Source organism: Bos indicus x Bos taurus, chromosome 25, assembly GCF_003369695.1.
Source record: "Bos indicus x Bos taurus breed Angus x Brahman F1 hybrid chromosome 25, Bos_hybrid_MaternalHap_v2.0, whole genome shotgun sequence".
Taxonomy (NCBI): Eukaryota; Metazoa; Chordata; class Mammalia; order Artiodactyla; family Bovidae; genus Bos; species Bos indicus x Bos taurus.
This window is the reverse complement of record NC_040100.1, coordinates 3,537,307-3,563,188: the sequence shown is the minus strand read 5'-3', so window position 1 is coordinate 3,563,188 and position 25,882 is coordinate 3,537,307. Positions and strand designations below refer to the sequence as shown.

General features: G+C 58.7%; 1 protein-coding gene and 1 long non-coding RNA gene across 3 annotated transcripts in view; one reads left to right on the top strand and one right to left on the bottom strand.

The window, feature by feature from the left end:
• Positions 1-19,807, bottom strand: part of SLC29A4 (solute carrier family 29 member 4) — a 23,566-nt gene extending 3,759 nt beyond the window's left edge. Inside the window, exons 1-7 of one of the 2 annotated variants that reach the window (XM_027527305.1) lie at positions 19,710-19,807; positions 7,565-7,746; positions 4,582-4,707; positions 4,201-4,314; positions 3,609-3,737; positions 1,630-1,704; positions 168-415 (exon numbers count right to left, since the gene is read on the bottom strand). In XM_027527305.1, the coding sequence (XP_027383106.1) occupies positions 168-415; positions 1,630-1,704; positions 3,609-3,737; positions 4,201-4,314; positions 4,582-4,707; positions 7,565-7,736 (864 nt within the window). In that variant the 5' untranslated portion in view covers positions 7,737-7,746; positions 19,710-19,807. Of the gene's footprint in view, positions 1-167; positions 416-1,629; positions 1,705-3,608; positions 3,738-4,200; positions 4,315-4,581; positions 4,708-7,564; positions 7,747-11,220; positions 11,287-19,709 lie in introns of those variants that run through there. The other variant, XM_027527306.1, reaches the window with a different exon arrangement.
• LOC113883521 lies at positions 16,088-25,882 on the top strand. The gene is made up of 2 exons (XR_003508664.1): positions 16,088-16,615; positions 25,261-25,882. It is a non-coding gene; the product is annotated as an uncharacterized LOC113883521 (long non-coding RNA).

Below are 25,882 nucleotides of genomic sequence, written 5' to 3'. Positions count from 1 at the left end.
GGAGTGTTAAGGCCTCAGGGGTGGGCTGTCGTATCCAGAGGGGGCTCAGGCCCCAGACATGTGTGCCACCGGGGGATGGAACCGTGGTCCGCGTCAGGAAGGAGGGCCCGGCTGGGACAGGGTGGCGGCCGTGCCCAGGGCCCCCAGACCCCGACCTCGCGACTTACGAAGTGCACGTCCTCGGCGGCCACGTCGTGGTGCACGCGGTAGCCGGCCCTGCGGCTCGGGCGGCAGTGGCGGGGCCTTGCTGTGTGGTAGAGCACGAAGCGGCTGCCCCGCACCAGCAGGTGCAGCAGGAAGCAGAGCAGCTCCAGGCCCGCGGAGACCAGGAAGAAGATGAGCGTGCCGGCCCGCTCGTCCGGCAGCAGCAGCTTGGTGAGGATGCGGCTCAGCGAGACCATCACTCCTGCGGTGCCTGAGGAGGAGGGGCCGTGACGCCCGCCCCGCCCTCCCTCTCGGCCCCGCCCTCCCTCTCGGCCCCGCCCTCCCTCTCGGCCCCGCCCTCCCTCTCGGCCCCGCCCTCCCTCTCGGCCCCGCCCTCCCTCTCGGCCCCGCCCTCCCTCTCGGCCCCGCCCTCCCTCTCGGCCCCGCCCTCCCTCTCGGCCCCGCCCTCCCTCTCGGCCCCGCCCTCCCTCTCGGCCCCGTCCCACAAGCTATCCCGCAGCCCTAAGACTTGCCCACAGGACGCATCCACGCAGACCGCCCCTCCCCGGCCCGCCGCCTGCTCACACCCTCTCCCACTCCACTGGAAGTGTAGATGGAATGCCTGTTGTGTGCCTAGCACCGTACCGCCCTGAGGACACAGTGGGGATGATGCACACAGGCCCTTTCCTTAGGAGGCTGGAGGGGAGAGACCCCAAGGTCGCAAAGAAGAACACCAGGATTTGGGGGTACAGGCAGGGGAAGAGGGCATGAACTCTGCGTGTTTCTATTTGAGGAGCTGAAAGGAAGTTGTGGGCTTGGAACCAGGTGGGTGGGGAGTCACAGCAGGCCAGGTACCTTCCTGGGGGCCCCTGCTGCTTGGGGCTGGATGGAGGGTGGAACTAACGTTGTGTGGAAGGGGGGCACCGCATGAGGGGGTCAGCTGCCTGGACCGGGGGCTGGAGAGGCAGGATCAGCTGGAGGGCAGGCAGGCCCACACAACTTGCAGAAGGATGGGGTGTTGAGTAACTTTCAGGTTTGAGCGTGGGGGTGCAGCTCACTGAGGCCGTGGGAAATGACACGGTGGGCTTGGGGTAGTGAGTCTGAGATGCCAAGTGGCGGTGGCTCATGGGTCTGGGGCTGCAAGGAGAGCCTGGTGCTGAGGGACGGCACTTGACATGACATGTGTGGATGGGCTGACCGTGCACACACGCGCGCACGCATGCACACACAGACACAAAACGCATGCCTCACACAGGCGCTCCGAGACACTCTAGACCCACCTGTGCCTCACATCCCAGAGGACCGCACACCAAAGAGGCCATGCCCTTCACAGCCACATTCCTCGTCTGGGAGTCCTGCCCCTGCTTCCAGCCAGGCATTCCCGCCGCATGTGCCCAGGGCTCCTGAGCCCCACCTCAGTCCCAGGGAGAGGGTCTCAGAGCCCAGAAAGCCCAGCGCCCACTCCTGGGGTTTGCAGATACTCACTCTCCCCCGTCATCACCCCCTGCGTGTACCTCTTGGGCAGCATCCCTGTGTACCCGTAGAAGCTGGATTGCTGCACTTGAGAGAGAGAGAGAGTAGTAACCGTGAGACACCACTTATCACCTGTTCAGAAGTTCAAGAACACTCGTGTTGGCAAGAGAGTGGGGAAAGGACATGAACACCACTGGGGGCAGAGGGAGGTGGTCCAACCACCGCGAGGGGTGTGGTGGAAACAGCATTGCCTGCCTTCCGTGTCCCCACCCTGGACTGGCCAGGCTCCCCCACCTCCTCTGGTCACTGACAGCCAAGCAGAAATACATACATCACTCCTGGACCAGGCAGGCAAAGCCCACGTGGTCTTCCAGTCTTTTTTTCCCCCAGGGGCAGCTACAGCCAAGGCCACGTGTTACAAATGGAGAGCCACTGTCAGCACCAGTGAGCGTGCAAAGTACCCCAGGCACCGGCTGGACATGTAGCAAGAGTCAGGAGTAAGACTGGTTCTGCGAAGCCGCTGAGATTTCTGGGCTCATTTACTACCAAGCATAACTTCTCTCATCCTGACCAATAAGACACAAGTGCAGGGACTTCCCTGGTGGTCCAGGGGCTAAGACTCCATGCTCCCAATTCAGGGGGCCTGGGTTCAGTTCCTGGTCAGGGAACTATTAATAGAACCCACCCACCACAACTAAGACCCGGTGCAAGCAAAAATATATATATATGAAGACAGAACTGCAGCCGTGTCTGGGGAAAAGAAAGCCACACTGGCTCACACCCTACAGTCTAATGACTCCATGTCTAGAAGGAAACCCTGGAGCAGGATAGGCAAACTGGGATCTCGTGGTTGTCACCAGGATTTTTTAAAAAACAGAGCAGACCTGTGTACAAAGCCTGGATTGAGAATATTATCTCACAAACCTTGATTTTATTTATAAACACACACACACGTTTGCTGAGTCATAATGTGAAATGCATTTCTTCACGGAAGGCATTATCAACAAAACTACTGGCCTGGACCTTTGTAAAAGTTGCTGCCATAAAAGACAGAGGAAAACTGAGGACCACTTGGATTAAAGACATGACCAGTAATGCAGCATGTGGCCCTGGGTCAGAAAGACAAAAATTATAGAGGACATTATAGGAATAGCCTGTGAAATCTTTACATGGGTTATAGATTCGATGACACTGCTGTATCAGTGTTCAATGTCCTGATTTGGGCAATTGTAGACACGGTTCTAGGGGAAACGTCTCAGGTTTAACTGTTACCACAGTGAAACGCCCTAAACTGTTAGTATTATGGCAAAAAGTGTGACGATGTCTGGAGTAACTCCTGAACGGTTTAAAGAGAAAATGTTCATTATTTTACATTTATATATATGTACGCGGAAATTTATATATACAGCTACTTTAGAAGTGGGGAGAGACAGAGAAAGCCAGAGAAGGAAAGAAAGCATTTGCAGCAAAATATTAACAACTGGTGAATCGAGGCAATAGTGAAGGGCGGGAAGCCTGGCCTGCTGCCCTCCACGGGATCACAAAGAGCTGGACGTGACTTAGCGACTGAACAACAATAAGAAGTTAAAAGGTATATGCGAACCCATTATATTATTCTTGCAACTTTTCACAAGTGTGAAATAGTTTCAAAATAAAAAGCTTTAAAAAAAAACAAAACTGGAAAGCTACTGCCCAAGAGAAACACTGACACAGAAAAAATGCCTGAGAGTTTGTGAGGCACAGTTTATACCTGAGAAAACCAGGGAGGTGCCTTAATGTCCACATAAGGCTTGGGCGTGTGGACATGTGCGCGGTGTGTGTGCTCCAACACTGCGTGCCCAGCGCACACAGCCCTGTGGGTGTGCAGTGTGCGATGTGTGAAAATGGACATGCCCGTGTGCATGTGGACACACACCAGCCCTGAGCCTGGCTCACCCTGTATAACACGCCCCTAGCACACAACTCAACCCACCCTGGCCCCCTGACCCTACCTGTGCAGCCGAAGGCCACGGTGCCCACAGCGGCCAGGTTGATGGCGTAAGCTTGGTCCCTAGAGAAGAGCTGCAGCCAAACGTCGCAGATGCTGATAAAGAGGAGGGGCCCCAGGGCTAAGAGGTAACCTGTGTCAGGGGAGGCCAGAGAGGGAGCAGTGAGCAGTGGGCTGGGGGAGCCCCCTCACCTCCACACAGGGCCAGGGCTGAGTGCTCTCTCTCTGCCATTCCCCTTAAGACTGGGAGGGCAGGACGTCTTACAGGTCTCAGAGGGGCACCTGGAAGACTTCCTGGAGGAGGCGCCTTTTGAGCTGGACTTTGAAGCTGAATGTTACCATGGAGACAAATGGTAGAGAAAAGCAGGGGAGAACAAGGGCCCCGGGACACATGTGGGGCACACAGCAGCCTCCCCAGGTACGGGCATCATGCCAGCGTGCACTGCACCCCTCGAGCCTGACCCGGTTTTCATAGTGGAACCTATGACATTCCTAGGAGGAAGTGCACCCATCTTACAGACAAGGAGAGTGAGGCGCAGGGGTGCGTGGTGGCCAGAGGGGAGGGCTGGGGGCCGGGTGGGCAGTGGGCAGCGTACCCGTGGTGATCCTCGTGTGCAGGCTCAGCCTCTCCACCAGTGCGTTGTTCAGGAGCACGGCCACCAGCGCCACCAGGATGTAGGTGAGGCTCATGTCAAACACAATCGAGGTTCCTGCGGGCGGTGGGGGGCGCTGGGGGGGCAGCCGGGGCTCAGAGGAGCCCCGCCCTCTGCAGCTGCCCCCACAGAGCACTGCTTCCTCCCTCTGCCCCAGAGAGTGTGAGGGGCTGCCCTGGGGTCATGCGGCAGTTCACAGCCGAGCTAGAGTTTGAAGAAAACGGGCCCCCGGAGCAGGGTGCCGCCCGAAGGGTTTCTGGAGGGCAGCTGGCCCGAGCCGAGCGAGCAGGGCAGCGTGGATGGCAGGACGCGGCCGGGGCCCACCTGGGTACTTGTGGTGCAGGTAGTCCACGTCGGTGATGAAGCTGTTATAGGGCAGCAGGAAGCCCACGCCCGCCAGCAGCATCGCGAAGTAGATGGCGTGGTAGCGGTCATCAGGCGCCGGCTCCTCTGCCGACAAACCCAGACTTCAGGCGAGAGGCGGACAGGCCCACGCGTGGCCGCGGCCACCACACTGGGGTGCAGGCCGCCGCCACGGGCACAGTGAACCACACCACCCCCCATCGTGACCACCACAGCCGTAGCCACTCAGTGTCACCCTAACCGCAGACGTGGCATCCCACCATTCGGTGCCTCTGCCACCTTAGCCGCCATCGTGGGCACCATCAGCATGGCCACTCCTACCATATGCAGCCACTGAAGCCATCATGACTGTGGGCTCTCTCCAGCCCTACGGCCACAGCTGCCCGCACCCCTGCCAGCACGGCCAGTCTCAAAAGTTACAAAGCACTGTGGCCCCTGTCACCATCGGACCAGCATCACGCCCACCATCACTGTACTGTGGTCCCTCCTCACGCAGGCCGCAGTCACCACGGCTGTCATCACCCCGGCTGCCATCCATCCCACAGCCGAGGCTGGCAAAGCCAACTGTGCATCGCGGCTGTTGGCATCACCATCACAGCCACTAGAACCAGGGTCACGGTCACCGGGCCACTGTCCACCCTCGTGGCCACTGCCGCCCGAGTCGTCACCATCGCGGCCACTAGATCTACAACCACACACGCCACGACCACAGCAACCCTCACCACGGCCGCCGTCCGTCACCAAGAGGCCCCCATCTCCACGACCCCGACCGCCACCGTGACCCTGACCGCCTCTGTGACCCTCCCCACCTCCGTGACCCCCACGGCCACCATGACCCCCACCACCACCGCGACCGCGACCCCGACCGCCACCGTGACCCTAACCGCCTCCACGACCCCGACCACCTCCGTGACCCCGACCGCCTCCATGACCCTCTCCGCCTCCGTGACCCTCTCCGCCTCCTTGACTCTTATCATCATGGCCACTGAAACACCTGGCTGGACAGAATGCTGAAATGGCTTTTTGCAGACTCAGTACAGGGCCAGCTGGGTGTCAAGAGCTAGTGGGGCTCAGACAGTGTTCTCTGGGAAGCTGTCTACGCTCTAAGTCCGTGTCCAATATATGGTCCAGGTTCTCCTGGAGTTAGCGTTCTCATTCCCACGAACCACGGCGGAAGTGAGAGCAGGCCGAATCACCACAACCGGCAGAGGTCCCCGAACTAGTGACATTGATGCTTTCCAACTGCAGTGCTGGCAAGAGTTTTGAGAGGCCCTTGGACTGCAAGGAGATCAAACCAGCCAATCCTAAAGGAAATCCGTCCTGAATATTCATTGGAAGGACTGATGCTGAAGCTGAAGCTCCAGTCCTTTGACCATCTGATGCAAAGAACTGACTCACTGGAAAAGACCCTGATGTTGGGAAAGACTGAGGGAAGGAAGAGAAGGCGGTGACAGAGGATGAGATGGTTGGATGGTATCACTAACTTGACGGACATGAGTTTGAGCAAGCTCTGAGAGATGACGAAAGACAGGGAAACCTGGTGTCCTCAAGTCCATGGGGTCTCAAAGAGTCAGCCACAACTGAGTGACTGAACAGCAACGCAAAACGTTTGGTTCCCACCCCCATGTCTCCAGGCTCTGCTGGTGCAGGGGGCTTCCTTCTAAAGGGCGGGACGGTTCCACCCCAAGACACTGTCCTCTGCAGTGACCCTGCAGAGGACAGAGTTGCTGTGCCCACTGGGGGCGGAGGGGCTGATCCTGACCATCACAGGGACACCCGGGTGCTCCCAGATGTGTGGATCTGGAAGACGGGAGATTCCTTACGGCCTCTCTCAGGATGTCCGCTCTATGTGATACAGTCCATGGAAAATGACCCCAACCCAAGTCTAGCAGGACTGCTCGTGCTCCAGAGCCTTCCGGAAAAGAGCCCTGACCAGCTCAGGTGCTGGTGGAGGGCACAAGGAATGTGGGTGGGGGTGGGTGGGAGAAAGTGGCTATAAATACCAGCTACAGTCGTGACTAGCCAGATAGGAGGACTGACTGCCCGAGCATTTCTTCCTTATTTTGATATGAATACGTGTGTATATATGTATTAGGGCTTCCCTGGTGGCACGGACGGTAAAGAATCTGCCTGCAATGTGGGAGACCTGGGTTGGATTCCTGGGTTGGGAAGATCCCTGGAGAAGGGAATGGCTGCCCACTCCAGTATGCTTGCCTGGAGAATCCCATGAACAGAGGAGCCTGGCGGGCTACAGTAGTCAAATGTTCTTATTGTATTCACTTTCTCACCCCTGTATCATCTAACATTAAGGTGTGCTCGTAACAGCTCTGCATCTCAGTGTTTAAGTTTCGGGGAGCAGAGGTATGGACTTTGCAGCCCCTGGGGAAAGGGTGAGTGTGTTTTCGTGACTTGCCCAAGGTCCCTGAGCAGACAAAGAGACGGGAGCTCTCTGGAACCCAAATCTGCCTGACTCCAGACCCACATGCTGCCCGCTCTGCAAGTCTGCCCTATTTCCTCCACCGAGGGAACCCGAGGCTCAGAGGCGGAGGTCTTTGCTCTGGGACACACAGTCAGGGAGTAAACAGGGTCCTGGAATCTCACACCAGTCCTCTTTTCGGGGACTTTGCTGAAGTGAAGCAAGGCTGGCTCTGGCCAATGAGTGTGGCCACACAACAGACGTCGCCTGCAGACAGCAGTCCACACACGGGTCGGTGCGCCTGCCCCCGTGGAAGCCCACATTAAGACGGAGGCTTCCCTGAACACACCTGGACACACGGTGTTGGCGAAGGCACTGGGACCGTGGGCTCCTTTGTCGCCGCAGCAGGTCTAATCCATCCTGGCCAGTGCTGCCCCCTAGGCTCAGTGATCCCCCCCACCGAGGTTCCCCATCCCAGGAAGGCTCGGGAGGACTCCCAAGGCCGACCCTCCGCTGCCCCTCACTCACCAGAGTCCGTGAAAATCGGGATGCCCCTGGTCCTACCGCCCTGGGCCTGGGTGGCCCCGGCCACCGCCTCCTCCAGGTGGCCGCTGTCGAAGCTGAAGCTCATCACCACACCCCCGTGTGGCATGCTTGCCACGCTGGCCTCCCGGGGGCGCTGGCTGCCCACCGAGCCCATGGCGGCCACGCTGCAGAGAAAGCAAAGGAGGCCAGATGGGGAGCCCAGGAGAGGACCCCAGCCCCACTGCCCTGCTGCCAGCCCGCACCCCCCAGGGCCATCCGTCCTCTCTATTCATCCCATCCCCTTTTTTTTCCCTCTTTTTCCTTTCTTTGCCATGCCACATGGCTTATGTGATCTTAGCTCCCCGCCCAGGGATTGAACCTGAGCCCTCAGCACTGAAACAGCAGAGTCGCTGGATGCAAACCCAAGCGGACACGTGATGCCATGTGACTTGTGTCTTAAGATGCTCCCTGGCTGCAGCAGGGAGCAAGACTGGAGGCCTGCATGAGGGCGGCAGCGGCGGGCACGGTTGAGAGGAAACAGATGCGGTGGTGCAGGAGGGGTGGTTTGAGCATGTGTGTGCCAGTGCTGCACTCAAGTGTCCCATGAACCACTGCCCTCTGGAAGGAGGTTCCAACATCCACTCATTTGATGGCCGATGAAAAGGAACGTTACTGGGTGAACAGCTCCTCTGCCCCGCCACCCCGGTCTAACAGGCAGTGAGCGGCGGGACCTAAATCTGGACCCAGGCCTGTGGGTCCCCGCGCCCCCACGGCCCATGTACTGGGGCCAGCCTCGTGGGGTGGCGGGAAGTCCTTTCTCTCCGGCTCTTGCCTCAATTCAAATCTATATCTTTGGAGGAAAGGAGCTAACTGATCCTCAATGGACGTTGTTGTTCAGTCACTCAGTTGAGTCCGACTCTTTGTGACCCCATGGACCGCAGCATGCCAGGCTCCCCTATCCTTCACCATCTCCCGGAGTTTGTTCAAACTCGTGTCCATCGCATCGGTGATGCCAGCCAACCATTTCATCCTCTGTCGCCCCCTTTTCCTCCCGCCTTCAATCTTTCCCAGCATCAGGGTCTTTTCCAATCAGTCAGTTCTTCCCATCAGGTGGCCAAAGTATTGGAGTTTCAGCTTCAGCATCAGTCCTTCCAAAGAATATTCAAGACTGATTTCCTTTAGGATGGACTGGTTTGAACTCCTTGCTGTCCAAGGGACTCTCAAGAGTCTTCTCCAGTACCATTGGAGAAGTTGGGTGTCTAGCTTTTTTCCCTAAAATACTGACCAGTTTGTTTTTGGAACAACCTTTAATCGTTTATCTGATTGCCAAGAGGATACACACTCACTGTAGGGAACCGGAGACAGAGATGGGACGTGGCAGCATCGGGCACTGAGTGTGGCGCCCCTACTTCCTGATCCCCTCCCCCTGGAGCATGGGTCAGGGCACCCACAGAAGCAGCAGGGAGAGGGACCGCTCCCCAAGGGACCTTATGTGCCCTCGGCTGCTCCGATTCTCTCTGAGCTTGGCCCACAGCCATGCCCACTCCCGCCTCTGCCTGGTTCATCTCCTTTCCTCCAGCAGCCCCGCCTGTCTACCTGCTCCCCAGCCTCCCCTGGGCTCCCCCCGCTTCTTTGCTCCCCACAGAGAGTTTTAGTTGGGGTCTGAGAGTCTGGAGCCTTCTTTGCTTCCAGGTGGGTCTTGGGGAAATTCTGTCCTTGCAGGCTGGGGGCTGACCGGCAGATGGGCACCCAGAAGCAATGTGTGTGTGGGGGCCGGGAAGCCAGGCGTGACCCCCCTCCAGGCTCAGTCCTGGACCTCCTGCCACATCCGGAGCTGAGGGGCCGAACGGGACTCAGGACGGAGCTCAGTCGCGGGTGAAGGGCTGTGGCCCTGGGCAGGGTCCTGCACTGGAGGCTTGGACACCCTGGGTCCCCCAGCCACCCGGCCTCCCAGGTGGGCCCAGGACAGGGTCTGCAACGACGAGCACCCCTCCCTCCAGCCTTGGAGGGTGTCTGCTTCCGACCCCCTGGCCTGTGTTTCCGAGACAGACGCGGCGCCGGGGACACGCCCGGCCTCTGCGCTGAGGTTTCCGCCTAGCCGAGAGGCCACGCCACCCGGGAGGCGGACGTGCTCCGCATGGAGCCAGGAGGCCACCCCGCTGCTCCCAGACACTCTGCGGGCGAGACGGGCAGCCGCCACTCACATTGCCTGGGCCACTGTGCCCTTGTGCTCCTCCAGGCCCCCTCCTGGGAGGTGCTCAGTGGCCCCAGCACCCCCGATATGACCTCCCATGTTGGCAGGGCAAGGGGGGTTGGCTGGAGGGGGCTGCCCCTCCCTCTCCTGGGCTGCAGGCCTCCAAGCCGTCCCCCCAGACCCCCCCACGCCCAGCTCCACCCCACACAGGCAGGCCTGAGCCTAGCTCTTCCCCCAGCCCCTCCTCCTTGGGTCCTGCTTTAATTAAACTTTATGGACAGGCACAGGGGCACAGGGGTCTTCTCCACACCCCAGCAGTCCTGAAGGCCCCCACTTCGCATTAAGAGAGGCTGAGGCACAGAGAGCCGGGTCCAGGGGCCACACAGCACGTTCTGGAGCCCCGCCAGGCCGGCCGCCTTTGGCTCCCCCCATTTCAGAGGCAACTGAGTTCTAACTGTGCCCCCAGGGCACTGTGAAGGCTCTGGGTGTCTGAGCCTCTCAGGGGCTGCACTCCAGCCGGAGGGCACAGGGAGCCTGGGATCTGCTTGGAAAGCCAGCCGGCTAGTCTTCCTGGGGCCTCAGGCTCATGCGAGCCCCTGGCCCTGGCTGGCTGGACGCCCTTGGATGGCCCTGCCCCCGGACCCCCTATCTGAGGCAGCCTGTAAGTTCTCTACCGCTCTTTCCGCAGCCAAGCCTTCCGGACTGGCCCAAAGTCCTCCCTGGTGGTTCTGCCCATAGGAAAGTGGGTTTCCAGGCCCACGGGCCACCCCCTGCCTGGAGCGGGGTAGGAGGCAGGCTCAAAAGCATTGGCCAACCGGCCACAGGCGCCAGCCGACCGGGGTGCCCGGCCCCGCCCCTGGCCCCTGGCCTTGGTGCTGCAATGCCCCCAGCCCCGGCTCCCTCGGGGGAGCCTCCACAGCAACGCAGTCGGTTCGCAGGCCAGCGCTCCTGGGCGAAGGACAGACGGTAGGACCCCTGGGAGGTGACCTCTGGGCGCAGGCCCCACCTCTTTCAGCCGCTCTCCCAAGAGCTGGGAGGGGGCGGGCAGGGGTAGGGGCGCGGTGGGGCGGAGGAACTTCCAAGGAGGAACTTCAGCTGGAAGGATGCTGGGCTGTGCCTGGGGAGGAGGTGGCGCCTGGCCAGGCAGGGCCTGGAGCCGGCGGCCACTCTCCGCTTCCCGGGTCTGGGTCCTGCGCTCGCAGAGGGGCCGGTGGCGGGCTGGCCCGGTCCGGAGGCTGGACAGGGTGCGCGTGGGAGCCCGCTCATCCCGGGATGGAGTGGGAGGATGAGGGTCTCGGGCTGCCCGGGGTCACGCGCCCGCGCCCCAGGACTCGGCGGCCGGAGCCGGCGCGGAGTGGGGGGAAGCACGGAGCCGGGCCGCGCGCGCCTCAGACAAAGGCTCCGACAGGTCCCCGCGTCCCGGCCGGCCCGCGCCCCGCCCGCCGCCCCCGCGATGGCAGCTTACCTTGGTCCGGTCCGGTCTGGGGGTGGTGGGGGTCCTCGGGGCGCCCGGCCCCGCCCGCGCCCGACGCCCCCGCGCCGGGACCCCTGGGCGCGCGTGCCCCGGCCCGCTGCGTCCCGCTCCCCGCACCCCGCCTCGGGCCCGGCGCGGCCGGCGTCCTCCGCGGGTCCCAGTCCGCCGGCCCCCGGGTCGGCGAGCGCGTCCGGGGGGCGCAACGGCCTCGGCGAGCACAGCGAGGGACCCCGCGCTCCGCCCCGGCCCGCCCCCCGCGCGGAGCCCCGCCCCTTCCCCTCCTCCCTCCCGCCCCCCAGTCCCCCCCTCCCCGCCCTCCGAGCCCGCGGGGAAGAGGAGGGGCGGAGACTGAGGTCTGGGCCCCCCCCCCCCCCCCGCGACCTCTGGGTGACCTGTGGCTGATCTAGCTACCACTGCCCATGCCCACCTCCCTGCCTGGGTGCCCAGGCCTACTCCCCTCCCCATCCCTGCCTTGCCCCTTCACCTCCTCCAACTACTGTCCCCTCTCGTGGGAGGCCTGTGGTGCTTGAAGAGTGGGTGGGACAGGTCAGCCGGTGACCAGATTCAAGTTTTGAAGGATGAGAAGTCGGCGAGCAGAAGATCCTGTGCATTCCAAACAGATCTAGGGGCTTCTGCAGCCTTGGTCCCCATTCCTGCCCTGGGGTCCTCCTGCTCGCTGCTTGAGATCAGACGCTGTGGAGGCGGCTTCCCGTCTCGGAGCCTCAGTTTCCTCCCGGGTGGATGGAATTACAACCCCCCCAGGGCTGTTGGCCCCTTGCGCACCTCTCTGGGAGCCTCCCTTTGCTCATTTGTGACCTGGGAGGAGCCCACCACACTGGGAAGGGAGGGAAAGTTCTTTGTCAGGAGAGGCGTCCAACCTCAAGGGGAGGAGAGGTGGGAGGTGGAGGAGCAAGCCCGTGGGAAGCCCCCCACTCAGGGCTGAGCCCCCCCAGGAGGGATCCACACAGGTGCCTGGCAGAGACCATGCCAAGCCCCTACCTGGATGTCATCCCCTCACTTCCCACCAGACTAGCCCCTCCTCCTGTCTGGTGACCCACCTCTGGCGAGCAGAGAGTGGGCTGGGAGACAGGGCCAGTTGTTCAAAATCATTAATCTTAGAGTTAATGAGTCTGGTGTCTCCCAGGGCTCTAAAGCATTGAAAGGGCCAATGCGGGAGGCCATGGTGGAGCTGCCCTGGTGCAAGGAAAAATTATTCAGTGCCTGTGAGACATTGTTCCAGGTGCAGGGAACCCATCAGGGTCCCTGCCCCCATGGGGTTTCGCAGGCAGTAAGCAAGTGCAATCATTTCTGGAAGCTTCAGATGCCTGGAAGACAGAGAGAGAGTGGTGGGAGAGACAATGGCATGTGCCTACGGGGGTGGGTGGGCGTCTAGTGGTCAGGGAAGGCCACTCTGAGAAGGTGACACTGGACGGGAGAGACTTGCCCCTGGTGGGGAGATTTGTGGGAAGGGTGCTCTGGGCAGACGGAACAGCCAGTGCACAGTCCCGAGGCCAGAAAACCTCATTCTATTCAAGAACAGAAAGAAGGTCAGTGTACCTCCAGGGGGGAGGAAGGGGGGCAGAGGGCAGAAACCAGCCTGAGGGGGCTCCTGTCGGAGCCCCTGGCGTGTCTTCTTTCTTTATTTTGGCCACACCTAGCAGCATGTGGGGTCTTAGTTCCCTGATCAGGTATCAAACCCACATCCCCTGCAGTGGAAGCAAGGAGTCCTAACTGCTGGACTGCCAGGAAAGTCCCTGGAGTGTTTTAGTCGGAGGAGAGTTTTAAGCCTGGATTCCTAGGGTGCGAAGCGAAGTTGCTCAGTCGTGTCTTTGCGACCCCATAGCCTACCAGGCTTCTCAGTCCATGGAATGTTCCAGGCAAGAGTACTGGAGTGGGTTGCCATTTCTCCTGGGGTAGGGGGATGTGAATTGGAACAATCCTCCCAGAAAGTAAATTGGCTTAAAAAAGATGCCTTTGATTCGGAAAATCTAGCCTAAGGAAATAATTCTAAAAATACAGAAAAGGCTTTCTAAACAAAAACATTCGCCATAATAGCCAGACATTGCAAATAGTCTGGTTATCCAAGAAGAGAAGATAAGGAATATTCATCATGGTGGGAGACAGATGACATGATTGTTATATTTGAAAAAAAAAAAAAAAACCAAGAAAACTAGTGGAATAATCTGTCACCACTAGGATGTACCGTTTAATGTGGAAACTGGCCATGTGAAAGCAAGCGGCATATCAACAGGAAGTGGGAAGAAATACAAAAGATACTTGGCACTTTGTGGCCCAGATTAGAAAAACTGGATAAAAGATTTTCTGGGAAAATAAAAATGAGCAGACAAGCTGCCATCAAATAAGAAATCAGATCTAAATAGAACATTTACTGGAGAAGAAATAGAGAATTTTGTTAAAGAACTATGTCTTCGCTGCTCCCAAACTCAGGTGTGGGCAGTTTCACAAAATTACTGATTCTACCCAACTTTTAAAGAAAGGAGAGCCAAGGCGCAACGTCATCCTTTCAGAGCACAGGAGAAAAGAAAGAGTGTGGTAAACCTGAAGAAGTTTCTCTAAGAAAATAATAGGTGAGCCTCACCTGTGAATATCAGCTTAACACCCTAATAAAATAGTACCAAATAGCGATTGCTTCTGAGAAAGGAGATGGTGGGGGCAGGATCAGAGAAAGGACACTGATTTTTTTACTGTCCCCTCTCGTACACTGAATTTTTTAACATTATTTGGACAAGCCTGATACACAGTTTCACACAGTATATGTATTCTGCATAGAGGAAAGACTAGAAGGGAATGCAGTAAAATGTTAGTCACCATTGAATGTGGGGACCGGAGAGGCATCATTGTCTTTATTTTTCTGACTTTTTTTTTGGTTATGCTGCAGGGCATGCAGGACCCTAGTTCCCTGACCAGTTTCCCTGCGAGTGGAAGCCCGGAGTCCTAACCACTGGCTCTTCAGGGAAGTCCCCTGCCTTTTCTATTTGCTAAGAAAAGTTTCAGTTTGCTAAGACAGGGAAGAGACTTCAGGGTTTAGATGAGGGCCAAGGTCTGGGAGGATGACTGATGTTGCTCGTGTCCAGAGGACCTTAGCAGGAGCTTGCGATATCATGGGGGTGATCAGGGCTGTGTCGTGGGGGCTCTAATGGGCCTGGGAGAGGCGGATGCATTTGAATAGGACTCGGAATTGAGAGGGGCCAGGCCACTCCCACATCTTGCCACATCAGGACCCTTCCTCAGGGTCAGTCCAGCCATGAGCTCTGTAGGGCTCACGTGAAAGCCACACACACCTCCTGTCTACGCCACTGACCTCTGGAGGGTGTTTGTTACGCGGCATGGCCGTGGTTGTGATAACTGATACACTGGCTCGTGCTGTGCCCTCTGCCCTGCTCTTGAATGTCTCCTTGTCGTGCACCATACCATGGGTCTCATGCCCAAGGACCTTGCTTTACCCTCTGAGGGAGATAGGAAGACTTCATTTCCCCCACGGGGACCCTCAACCCTCAGCAGCTGGCGAGAGCTCAGCCTTCCTGCTGTGTGACCTGCGGCCACTCACCGCCCCTCTCTGTGTCTCAGCTGGAAAAGGAGAGCTGGAAGGACTGTTGTGAGGGGTAAAAGATCTAACATGCTTCACCAGGGAGGGGGCACCGACGCTTGTTGAGATCTCAGTGCACATTCAGAGACATCCTTCCCCTCCCCCCGCCAGCTGCCCTGTGCCGGGGACCCCTAGAGCCATCCCCATTCTACTTGTGGGCAAACTGAGACCCAGAGAGGTCCCAGCCATCAGGTCAGAGCCGAGTCTTTGGCTATGCCTCCTGAGGGTTCGGGGCTGAGTGGCAGGCCCAGGAAAGTGTTCTCTGTGGGGGTACCGGGCTGGGTGAGCCCCAGGACCTGGCCCGCTGTCACTGCTGACGACACCCCAGCCTCACTGACGGCAGCAAAGACCCTGCTCGTCGATGCCTGTGCTCCCATCCCTGTGAGCAGCCTTCCCTTGGAGAAACGCCATCTGCCAGGCTGAAAAACGCAGCCAATTAAGGCCCACTGGAACAAGCAGGTGACGGGCTGTGGCAGGGGTTGAGGGAGGGGCCCGCTGTCCCCCCTGTTCTGTCACCCAGCCTCGTGAGGGCGGTGAGGTGGCACAGGGAGAGGCTGGGGTGGGGTCTGCTTCATGCCCCAGAGTGACCTGCAGCTGCCACCGCCGGGGACCAAGGCCCCTGCCCGGCCTGCACTCGACAAGTGCTGGGCGCTGCTCTCGGTGGCCTCGGAAGCTCCCCCCAAAGTCACCTGTCAGCGGAGTGCTACCAGGGCCCCCTCCCTGGTCTCCTGGCCTCCCGCACTGTGCCCTCCGACCCAGCTCGCTAGACGGACAGAGCGAGCTTCCTGAAAGCTAACCTGCTCGTACTGACTCTCCCAGGATCCCTCAGGGTCTGCAGGGGTAACACCCAGAGCCCACCCTGTAACCTTCCCCACACGTCACGAATGGGTGGGAAGGTGGGTAGGCTAGTGGGTTCTGTCCCAGCAGCAGAGATTTGGCTCAGCTGCTCAGCCCAATCTGATATAATTGTTTTAAAAACGCTTTGGGCTTCCTATGTATCAAATTATAATCCGTTCCACTATTAATAGGTAAAAGCCGCACCCACACATCTCTCAGTGCTGGGCTGAGGAACAAGGTCCCCACGATTTTTAGAAGCTCTCTAATCTAACGGACTTCCCTGGTGGCTCAGACGGCAAAGCGTCTGCCTACAATGCGGGAGACCTGGCTTCAATCCCTGGGTCGGGAAGATCTCCTGGAGAAGGAAATGGCAACCCACTCCAGTATTCTTGCCTGGAAAATTTCGTGGACAGAGAAGCCTGGTAGTCTGCAGTCCATGGGGTCCCAAAGAGTCGGACACGACTGAGCAACTTCACTAAGTTCACTAATCTAACAGAGAAAGTCTGAGGTGCCTGCTTTTAAGATTCTTAGAAGCCTTTTCATCTATCTGAGAGCATTTCAAGCCACTACCTTAAATATTTCTTATTAAAAAAATATATGTCACAACCAGGTCTTGGTTGCGACACATGGCGTCTTCGATCTCAGTTGCAGCACGTAGGATCTTTTAATTACAGCATGTGGGACCTAGTTCCCTGACCAGGGATCGAACTGGGGCCCTCTGCCTTGGGACTACAGAGTCTTAGCCACTGGACCACCAGGGAAGTCCCCTTAAATATTTCTTAACCATATCATCTACCCTGACAATAGTACTTTGAAATTTTGCTTGACCCAAGACCATGGTTTGCTGGTAATACTCTACATTCGATCTTTCCCTAGGGTGATGGCTTTTCTGGAGGCTCTTGGCTTTGTTCCTGCTGGTGGCCCATCTAACCAGCCCTCCAGGTGGGTGCCCTTGTGCACGAATCTCGGGGGATACACTTTGGGCCCAAAGTGGACGTTTTAGAATAACTCCCACCATTGCAGTGACAACAGCTACCAAGCCTGCCCGCTCACTGTCCGTCCCTTCCCAGGGAGTAGGTGCCTCCTAGACCACCATGGCCCCCCAGTGGGACGCCGTGTGGGGGTGATGTGCTCAGCACAAAGACCAGCGGGTGTATTGGGGTATTTTCCTGTCCCCTCCAGCTTCAGGGTGGGCTTGGTTTGTTTGGAGGGAGGGACGGCCTCAAGGTAATCTCAAAAATAAATGTCCACAAAAAGGCAGATACAGATTTTATGCATAATAGCAGAAACCTGCAAACAGCCTGGGGCCTTGCGAGGGAAGATGGTTAAACTGTGGTCCAGTCCCACCATGGAATACTACTCAGGAGTGAAAAAGGAGCACGCTGCTGCTACCCCCATAACCGGATGACCATCAGGTGCAGTTATGCTGAATGGAAAAGACAGACACAGGAAAGATAGGCACAGAATTCCTATCGTGTGGTTCCATTCACATGAAATTCTAGAACAGACAAGATGAATCAAGGGAAATCCGGTTGATGTTTACCCTTCGGTAGGGAGAGGCATCAGGGTGAGCAATACTCTCTATTTTGATAGAGATTTGGCTAATTCAACATGTCCATCTGTCAAAACTCAGCAAATGTTCACTTTAGATTCGTGCCTTCCACTGTTGGTAAATTTTGTCTGAAAAATCCCCAAATATTGACCTCTAGCTACCGCTCTGCCGGTGTGGGGGAGAAGTGTCCTGGTGTCTGCAGTTGGCTTTGAACTGCGTTGAAGGAAGGTGGGTTGCTGGGTGGAGAGTGGGTGGAGAGCTGGACTCTCAGAAACAGAGCGGAGTCCAGGCAGGCTCCTCTGGGGGGGCCGCTGGGGGTCCCCAGCATGATTCTTCCGGCTCTTCCTTATGTTGAAAATGTTTGCAATGATACATTGGGATGCTGGGGGTGGAGGGATGCAGAGAAGGGGCCAGTGGTGCGCCCCGCCATGCCCCCTCCCTACCCTGCCCCACCTCTGCCAGGGCTCTTCCAGTCCATCTGCTTCCCGCAGAGCCCAAACCTAATTTATTCCCAACTTATTAACTTAAAGCCCATTAGAATCTTCCCATCGACCGGGACATGCAGCCAAGAGTCAGGCAGAGACTGTCAGGAGGGGCTGGGGAGGGAGAGGCAAAGGCCCCCCCGGACAGAGGCTGGGTGCCCACCCGGGCCCGCCAGCTACCGCGCTGGGCAGGCCCAGGCCTCCACAGACGGTGGAGGGGCGAGGGTCTCCCCGTGGCACCTCCCCTCTCACCTCCTCTAATTTGTGCAGGGGCCTGGGAGCGCCCTTTGAGAGCTGGGGAAGCCAGTGGGGCAGTGGGGAGGCGGGGGTGAGGGAACAGTGGGTCTTTGCACAGTCACGCCATACACAAGCTGGATTCCACGCTCACAGTGACCCCAGGACACGGGTGATGTCGGTCACCTCAGGGCAGGCCCCGGCACCAGGCTTCTGACCTGGGTAGAAAGGTCCCCTGGGCCGGCCGGGACCCCCCTGCCCGAGCCTTGCAGGCATCACATGCCAGGACGCCATCAGCTCATCCCTGCCTGTGCTCTGCCTTTGAGCATCGTGGTGTCAACTTAGAGAAAATGCAACCCAACCCTCTGGGCTAAAAAGGCAACTTGAATGAATAAAACCCCAGGACTGTCTCCTAGGAGGGCAGGGATGGTGTGTGTGGTGCTGAGCAGGACAGGGTTGGCAGGGGGGAGGTTGGCACTGGCAGCCCTAGGAGCCAGTCCTGGGCCAAGGTCATTGCTCAGATCCTCACAGTGAGTCTAGGAGGGGAGGGGCCTGGCTCAGAGAGGCCAGTTGCCTTGCTCAAGTCACACAGCAAGGCCAGGCAGATGTTGTCCCTTCTCAGCCACCCCTGTCTGTCCTAGGTGGGGCACACTGCTCCCCAGAACCCCCCAGACCCCTGGGGTTGGAGGTCAGAGGGAGGCGTACCGGGGGCCAGGTTTCCGGGACCGGGGCCCTGAGCCATCATGGCATCTTGGGGTCCGCCCCTCAGGACACCTCAGGCCAGGCAGTGAGTGGGCATAAAGGCTCCCCGGGGCCCTGCTGGAGGCTGGCCAGGGCGGCGGCAGCTGCTGGCCAGGCTCCAGGAGCTTTTAGCTGGAAGAGCTCTTCATTATAGCCACTGAGGATGGTGGGGGATGGGAGCCTCGGCAGACCCTGGGCTGGCTGCTGCACCCCGAGCTCTGATCTCCGCCTCCCGCAGCGCGGAGCCACCCCCCACGACGCTCCCGCCCACCCCCCAGCCCCTCCCTTGAGCTCCCAGCCACACCCAATTTCCTGAGGCTTCCCCGCCCCCAACAACAAGGCGACTCTTTGCCCAAGCTTTTCCCACCTAGTTCCCTCCACCCCCATCCACACACGCCCTTCCCCATCCCGCCAACTGCCATCCACTCACAAAGGCTCAGCGCCACTGTCCCCCGGCACGGAGCCTCCCCCTGGCTTGGGCATGTCAGGGGTGACCCTGAGTACTCACTGGGGGTCACTGGACCCTCATGGCCTCTGAAGGAGGCTTGAGGACTCGCGAATGTACAGATGGGGGTGAGGCCCGGGTGAGGGAAGCCGTTTGCCCAAGGTCGAATGTTTGCCCAAACTGAGAAGCCTCGAGGAGTCAGCCCGTCTCTGAGCCTTGGGGCTGGGCTTGGAGAAGGTCTCGGTCAGTAAAAGGGTCTGGGTGAACCAGCTACCGCTGGGGTTGGGGACAGAGTGGCACTGGACCCTGGGGCCACCAAGCTGACCCCAGAGGAAGGCAGGCAGGGTGACCAGACTCCCAGATCCTCGGATTCCTGGAGCACCTGAGTGATGGCTTGCATCCGGGTCCCTTGCCATCAACACGCCCATTTCACAGATCAGATGAGGAAACACGTGCCACAGGCTGGCCCAAGTTTTCCCAGCCAGCCTCTGGGGAGTGGCAGGAAAATGGCCCCGAATGGCCGACGCTCCTGGCCACGTCTGGACCACACCAGGCCCACGCCTGGCCTTACTTGGGACTTACCTGGGACTTTGCTGTGCTCTCTCTGAGGCCTCTCCCCCGTGGAGTCAGAATTTGCTCGTCAGACACGCGGCGCGAAGGAGCCTTTGTACTCTCTATTTACAAGAGGAGCCTTGTGAGCAAATTAGCAGGGTAACCAGGGAAATGTTTGGCTTCCGTGGGTGGGAGTTGGAGCCATCTGTTCCCATGTGCTGAGAAAACACCCGAGCAGTCAGTCTCTGGGGCCGCCGTGCCCAGCAGAGCCATGCAGGGTACCGGAGGACCCTGCGGGCTGTGTGTCCCCGGAGCCGCGCCCCCACCCTCTCAGGACCTGCCCTGGTAACACTGAGGGGGCCCTCCAGCCTTGGCACTCCTGAAGGCTTCCTGCCCGCCTCCCTCGTCCTCGCCATGTAGACGAGCCCCTCCCCAGCAGGGGGAGGCTGCCAGCCATGAGGACAGAGTCAGCCTCCCCAGCACCAGACGTTGGGGTTGGATCTACCACTGCACTCATTTGTTCCCGAGCTGAAAATAGCTTTATTGTCTCCTCTGATTATACAGATGATAATTCGCCGATCCAGAAAAGTCAACCAAGCAAGGTACACCTCTCCCTGCATAGATGGATTATCCATCCAGGAGAACAGCTGTCTAGACCGCTCTCTAAGTAGTGTTGGAGGGGGCGGGGATCCCTGTAAGGGGGAGGTGAGGTCATTGACTAGGATGTTTCAGAGATGGAAATAGAAATGGAGATGCAGACAGAGAGAGGGAGGGACTTATCAATATTCCCCTCATCCCTGGACAGTTTCGCTGCTTGTTAAGATCCCCAGAGATTGTGGCCTGCGGCACACGGCGCCCCGCCATACGTTGTCGTCCCTGCTCGGGAGAGCAGAGAGGCTAGATCTGAGCCTTTGTGTGCCTGCGTGCTAAGTCGTTCAGTCATGTCCAACTCTTTGTGACGCCCTGGACTGTAGCCCACCAGGCTCCTCTGTCCACGGGATTCTCCAGGCAGGAATCCTGGAGTGGGTCGCCATGCCCTCCTCCAGGGGGTCTTCCCGACCCAGCGATCGAACCCGTGTCTCATGTCTCCTGCACTGGCAGGCAGGTTCTTTACCACTGAGCCTTGCCATCAGACAGATCTGGGTTTGACTTGAGTCTTCCACCTCCCAGCCGTGGGACCTGTGACGTTCCTGAGCCTTGCTGAGCTGAGCTCTGTTCCCCGTCTGTGAAATGGGCCGACAACAGTAGCTATGTCACCGCAGCTAATTACGTTAGTAACCTGTGACGGCCGTCAAGCCTGCCACTGGGGCTGTTGACCGCGATCTGCAGAACCAACAATAAAACAACAGATTGCAGGAAGCTGGCGCCCGGCGAGCAGGACTGCTTGGTGAGGCTGGGCTGTCCCTCCCGGGGGCGGACTTGGACATCCAGCTCGTTTCCCCGGGGCTGCTTTGTTGAGGGTAACAGCTTCAGCGCAGAGGGCTTGTGACAGCTGACCAGTGTCCGGCGTGGTCTGGTGGTGGCAGATACCCCTCCCCCTGGGCAGTTGGAGAATATTCAGCCTGTAGGGTGGGGTGACCACAGCCAGGGCAGACTGAAGCTGGGGGTCCCCCTCCCCTTGCGGCGCAGCAGGTGGGGAAAGGAACTGCTGGGCTCTCAGAGCATGTAGCAGGTGTGGGCTGGGCTGCGGGGTCTCCACCAGGGATGCGCATCTGCATCTGTGGGCATGGTTGGCATCTGGGGCCAGGCTGTCCCTCAGGCAGGGGATGAGGCTGGAGGTGGTCCTTGAGGGTCAGTGGGCACAGTCCCCCCATTACCCCCACCCCCTACCCCGCCATGCACTTAGTGAGGGAACCTTCTAGATGCCACACTCCAGCTTCCCGGCGCCATGCTGGAGGTGCTCCTGTCAGCCCTGCGAGCCAACAATTACCTTCTTAGATAATTCTGCTCGACGGTTGTTGAACTCAGCCATTGTTAAAAGTTAATTAAACGGTGCTGAAGCTGAAGCGCCAATACTTTGGCCACCTGATGAGAAGAGCTGACTCACTGGGAAAAAACCCTGATGCTGGGAAAGATTGAGGGCAGGAGGAGAAGGGGGCGACAGAGGATGAGACGGTTGGATGGCATCACTGACTTGATGGACTTGAGTTTGAGTAGACTCCGGGTAACGGTGAAGGACAGGGAGGCCTGGCGGGCTGCAGTCCGTGGGGTCGCAGAGAGTCAAACACAACTGAGCGACTGAACCACAGCAACCAAGGTGCTACATCCTCGGGGCTTCCCCGGGGGCTCAGTGGCAAAGAATCCACCTACCGATGCAGGAGATGCCAGAGACGATGCAGGAGATGCCAGAGACGTGGGTGCGGTCTCTGGGTCGGGAAGATCCCCTGGAGGAGGAAACGACAACCCACTCTGTATTCTTGCCTGGAGAGTCTCATGGACAGAGAAGCCTGGCGGGCTGCACCCCGTGGGGTCGCAAAAGAGTCAGACACGACTTAGCGACTGCACGGCAACAAGAGCAAGCTTTAGAGACCACGTCCACTCTATCTGGATGGCGGGAACGTTCAGGTGGGCTACTGCATTCCTCTTGCCGACTCTTTTCCATGACATCACGTGGGTGTCCTGAAATCGGCCAGGGCGGGTGCGTTGGCAGAGGCTACAGGTCAGGGCTTGTCACCCCAGAGAGCCAGTCGTCAGTTGCTAAGGTGTCCCAGCACACCACTCTTTCCCACCCACCCCTACCCGACGTCTAGGGTCTTACAGTCCTCTCCTCTGAGGGTCCCTCAAACACATCCCTGACTCCTGAGCCCTGGACTCCAGCCTGGGGTCCCCTCTCCATCCGTCTCCTTGGCCCCTGGCCACTGCTCTGCGCCAACCCCTGCCCCCCGGTCTCTTCTGCCTGTGGCGTCCCTCCCAGCATAAAGCTGACTGTGCTGCTCACGGCTCCAGAGCCTTCTATGGCTCCCACCTGCCCTCAGGACAAACCCGAGCTCTTTAGCCAGGCTCTCGGGGTCCTCAGGGCTGGCCGCCGCCAGCTCCATCCACCTCCCTGTTCACTACCAAATTCTGCCAGGCGGACACTGCCAAGGAGAACCTCTCCTAAGCTCCAGTCTGGGACCCCTGACTCAGGCCACTCCCTGGCTTCCCCCGTCTGAGCAGTCCTAGGCCCCTGATGATAGGCCGCGTGGCTGGTGTGTGGACCCTGAGACCCGGGGGTGACCCAGGGGACCCCTGCGCGCATGTGCACGCAGCGTGCGATGCCTGGTTTCACGCACATGTTGCGTTTCACCCAGCTGGGGTTGGCCAGGATCAGGGTCCAGAGGTCGGAGGTCAGCACAGTGCCACCCGCCATGCCCACATCCTGGCAGGGAGCTCCGCTCATACCTGGCCTTCCAGGTCCTTAGGAAGGTGGAGACGTTTGCCTCACTCTGGCTCTGTTTCCCCCAGCTGACCCCTGCCTCAGTCCCTGCACCTTGAAGAGCAGATCTGACTGCGAATTCCAGACTCTACACCTTCTTTCGTGGGTTCCCAGCCCAGAGCGCCTTGTCCCCGGGGAAGCCTTCCTGGGCTCAGAACACCTCTGCTGTTTTTGGTGGCTGTTATTATGGGCGGTAGCATCCTTAGGCCCAGGGGTGTTTGCTGCGGGGCCTCTATCCTCCAGGGCCTGGTGCCAGCTCCCAGAAGCAAGTGCTGGGGGAGGGCGGTGTTTTGTCCCTGGAAGGAGCTTATCTTGGCTGAATTCTCCTAACCCTCTCAGAGGATTAAGGAACTCAATGCAGGTAGGTCCCCTGATAATGCGTTTAAGGACTTAATAGGCTTCAGGCTTTCCCAGAGAAAGCCCAGACTTGGCCTTGACTCTCTGGATGACCTTGATCTGTGTCTCCATTCGTCCGCCTGTAAAGGAAGGGGTCGGTGGTGGTCTGCGGGCCCTGAAATGCTGGGGGTGGGCTGGGGTTGCCATAGTGCATGTTGGTTCAGACAGCTTCCCCGTCCCGCTGCCCCTGGTCACGCAGCAGCGGGCCGGTCACAGACAGCACCCACTGGAGCATGGTGGTTGGGTGGGGACGGGCATACGGCCTGAGTCTGGCCCACCGGAGCCTTCCTCAGGACAGACGATAGACGTCTGCTCTGTTTTAGTTTGCTAGAGCTGCTGTGACCAAGTACTACAGTTCAGCCTCCAGAAGTGTGACATCACAAGTATTGTCGCTTAAGGAACATACACTCGTGTGACATCTAATCCAAGTCACGGCACCATAGATGTCACGCGAGTGTATGTTCCTCGGTTCTTTGTCTCGTCACAACAAAGATTTGGAGCAACGGACATTAAAGCCCTCCGCAGGTCACAGCTCTCGGGTCTTGGACAAACCGTGCTACAGCTCTTAGGCAAATCAGTTACAGCTCCATTTTATTTAGAAGATAGCAGGAGAGTGAGAGAGAGAGAGAGAGAGAGAGAGAACGCACGCACGCGGGACAGAGAGTCCAAGAGAAAGCACTTTGGCTCCTCCTTTTATATGGTTTTTCCTCCACCTGGGCCTGCCCTGTGCAAATTGGGCTTAGCCAGGAGTGCTGTTTGTTCTGCCGGAAGTCTTCACTCTGGTCCTCGGACCTTCCTTTGACCTTCCTTGTCTTCTAGCCACCGCCATTTTGGACTCCTTTTCCCTATTCTATCTACCTAACATTGGGATTTCCCAGGCAGAGAAATTTACTGGAGCGGGTTGCCGTGTCCTCTTCCAGGGCAATCTTCCTGACCTAGGGATCGAACCCGCCTCTCCTGCAGCTCCTGCATGGCAGGCTGATTCTTTACCGTGGAGCAGCCAAAAAATAAGAAAAAAGAAAGAGCAAGCCCTGCCCTTGACCAGACATTCACCCCTGGGTCCTCAGGCATTTGTCTGTAGAGCCCAAGAGGGCGGGGGATTCAGACAAGGCCTCCCTCCACCCGCCCACCCATGTGGCCGACCCGGGGTCACATGTCACAGTGCCATGGTCTCAAGGTGTCACAGGGACGCAGGAGAGCTGGACGCCCTCCCATGGTTTGCAAAGTTCCATTCTCAGCAGGTTTGTCCTTTGCCTAGGGAGGCTCAAACCTGGGAGCTCCCCGCTTCTGAGGTTTGTGGGTTGACGCCCCACCCCCACCCCGACCTTATTTTCCCTTTTTAGCCAAAGGCCGCGTGGGGTCTGACCGCTTCCAGCCTGCCTGTCTCAGCGCCTCTCAGTTTTCTTGGGCTTTTAAGGGATGTTTAATAATTGATGGCAGTGGCTGCCTTCCGGGCCCCTGGGGGCCCAGGGAGCTGCGGTTTCTCCAGTTTGAGGGGAGGTGGCACCACCCAGGAGGGTCTCTGGGGAGCTGTCTCTCCCAGCTTCGCAGCCTGTGACCTTGGGTGGGTCACGCCTTGACCCAGGCCTTGGCTGTTGCATCCAGGAGACAGTGTGCTGTCGGGGCCTGGGCGGGTGGAGTCCTGATCCTCTGAACCACCACCCAGGGCTATCTTTCCATCTTATGGGCCAGAAGCTGCTCAGGTACCATCTGGAGTCCCCTCCAGGCATAGCCATGGTCACCCCCGCCCCTCCCGTCTTCTCCCAGCAGGGCTTCCGCCCCTGGCTCCTTGTGCCCAGACGCCTCTGCCAGGCCTGCCCCGGGCCGTCGTCTCTGCCAGCATGCACTCCGCTCTGGGTTTGCTGGCTCCTCCTCCCCTGCCTGAGCATCACAGGACACGTCCCCTTGGAGCGGAGCCCCCAGCTTCTTGCCCAGTCGTGCCCACTCCGGTGACCTCCTGCACTGATGGCCCTGGAGGTCGGCGACCCCAGCCCCCAGCCCCGGCCTGGCTTTCTTTCGAGCTCTGGGAAAGCATGCAAGGCCATGGGCCCTGGAGTCCGGACAGCGCTGTGGAGCCCTATGCCAAGGTCACAGGTGCGCAGCCCCACACCAGGGTCGTCTCTGGATCTGACTGAGCCCCATAGCAACCATTGCCATGGGCTCCCCTGATTGAATCTGGCCAGCTTCCTGACCCCGTATTAGGTAAAAACACCCACCCTCACCCATCTCCTAATCCCACCCTTCCGGCAGGAATTTTCTTTGTCCCGAGGCTGTAAACATCGGCTACTAACCCATGAAGGAGGTCAGCTCTCCCGGGGCTGGTGGGAGGTCAGCTCACGGTGCCCTTGTTATCTCTGCTCTCAGTTCTTAATAAACTCACTCCTTTCTGAAA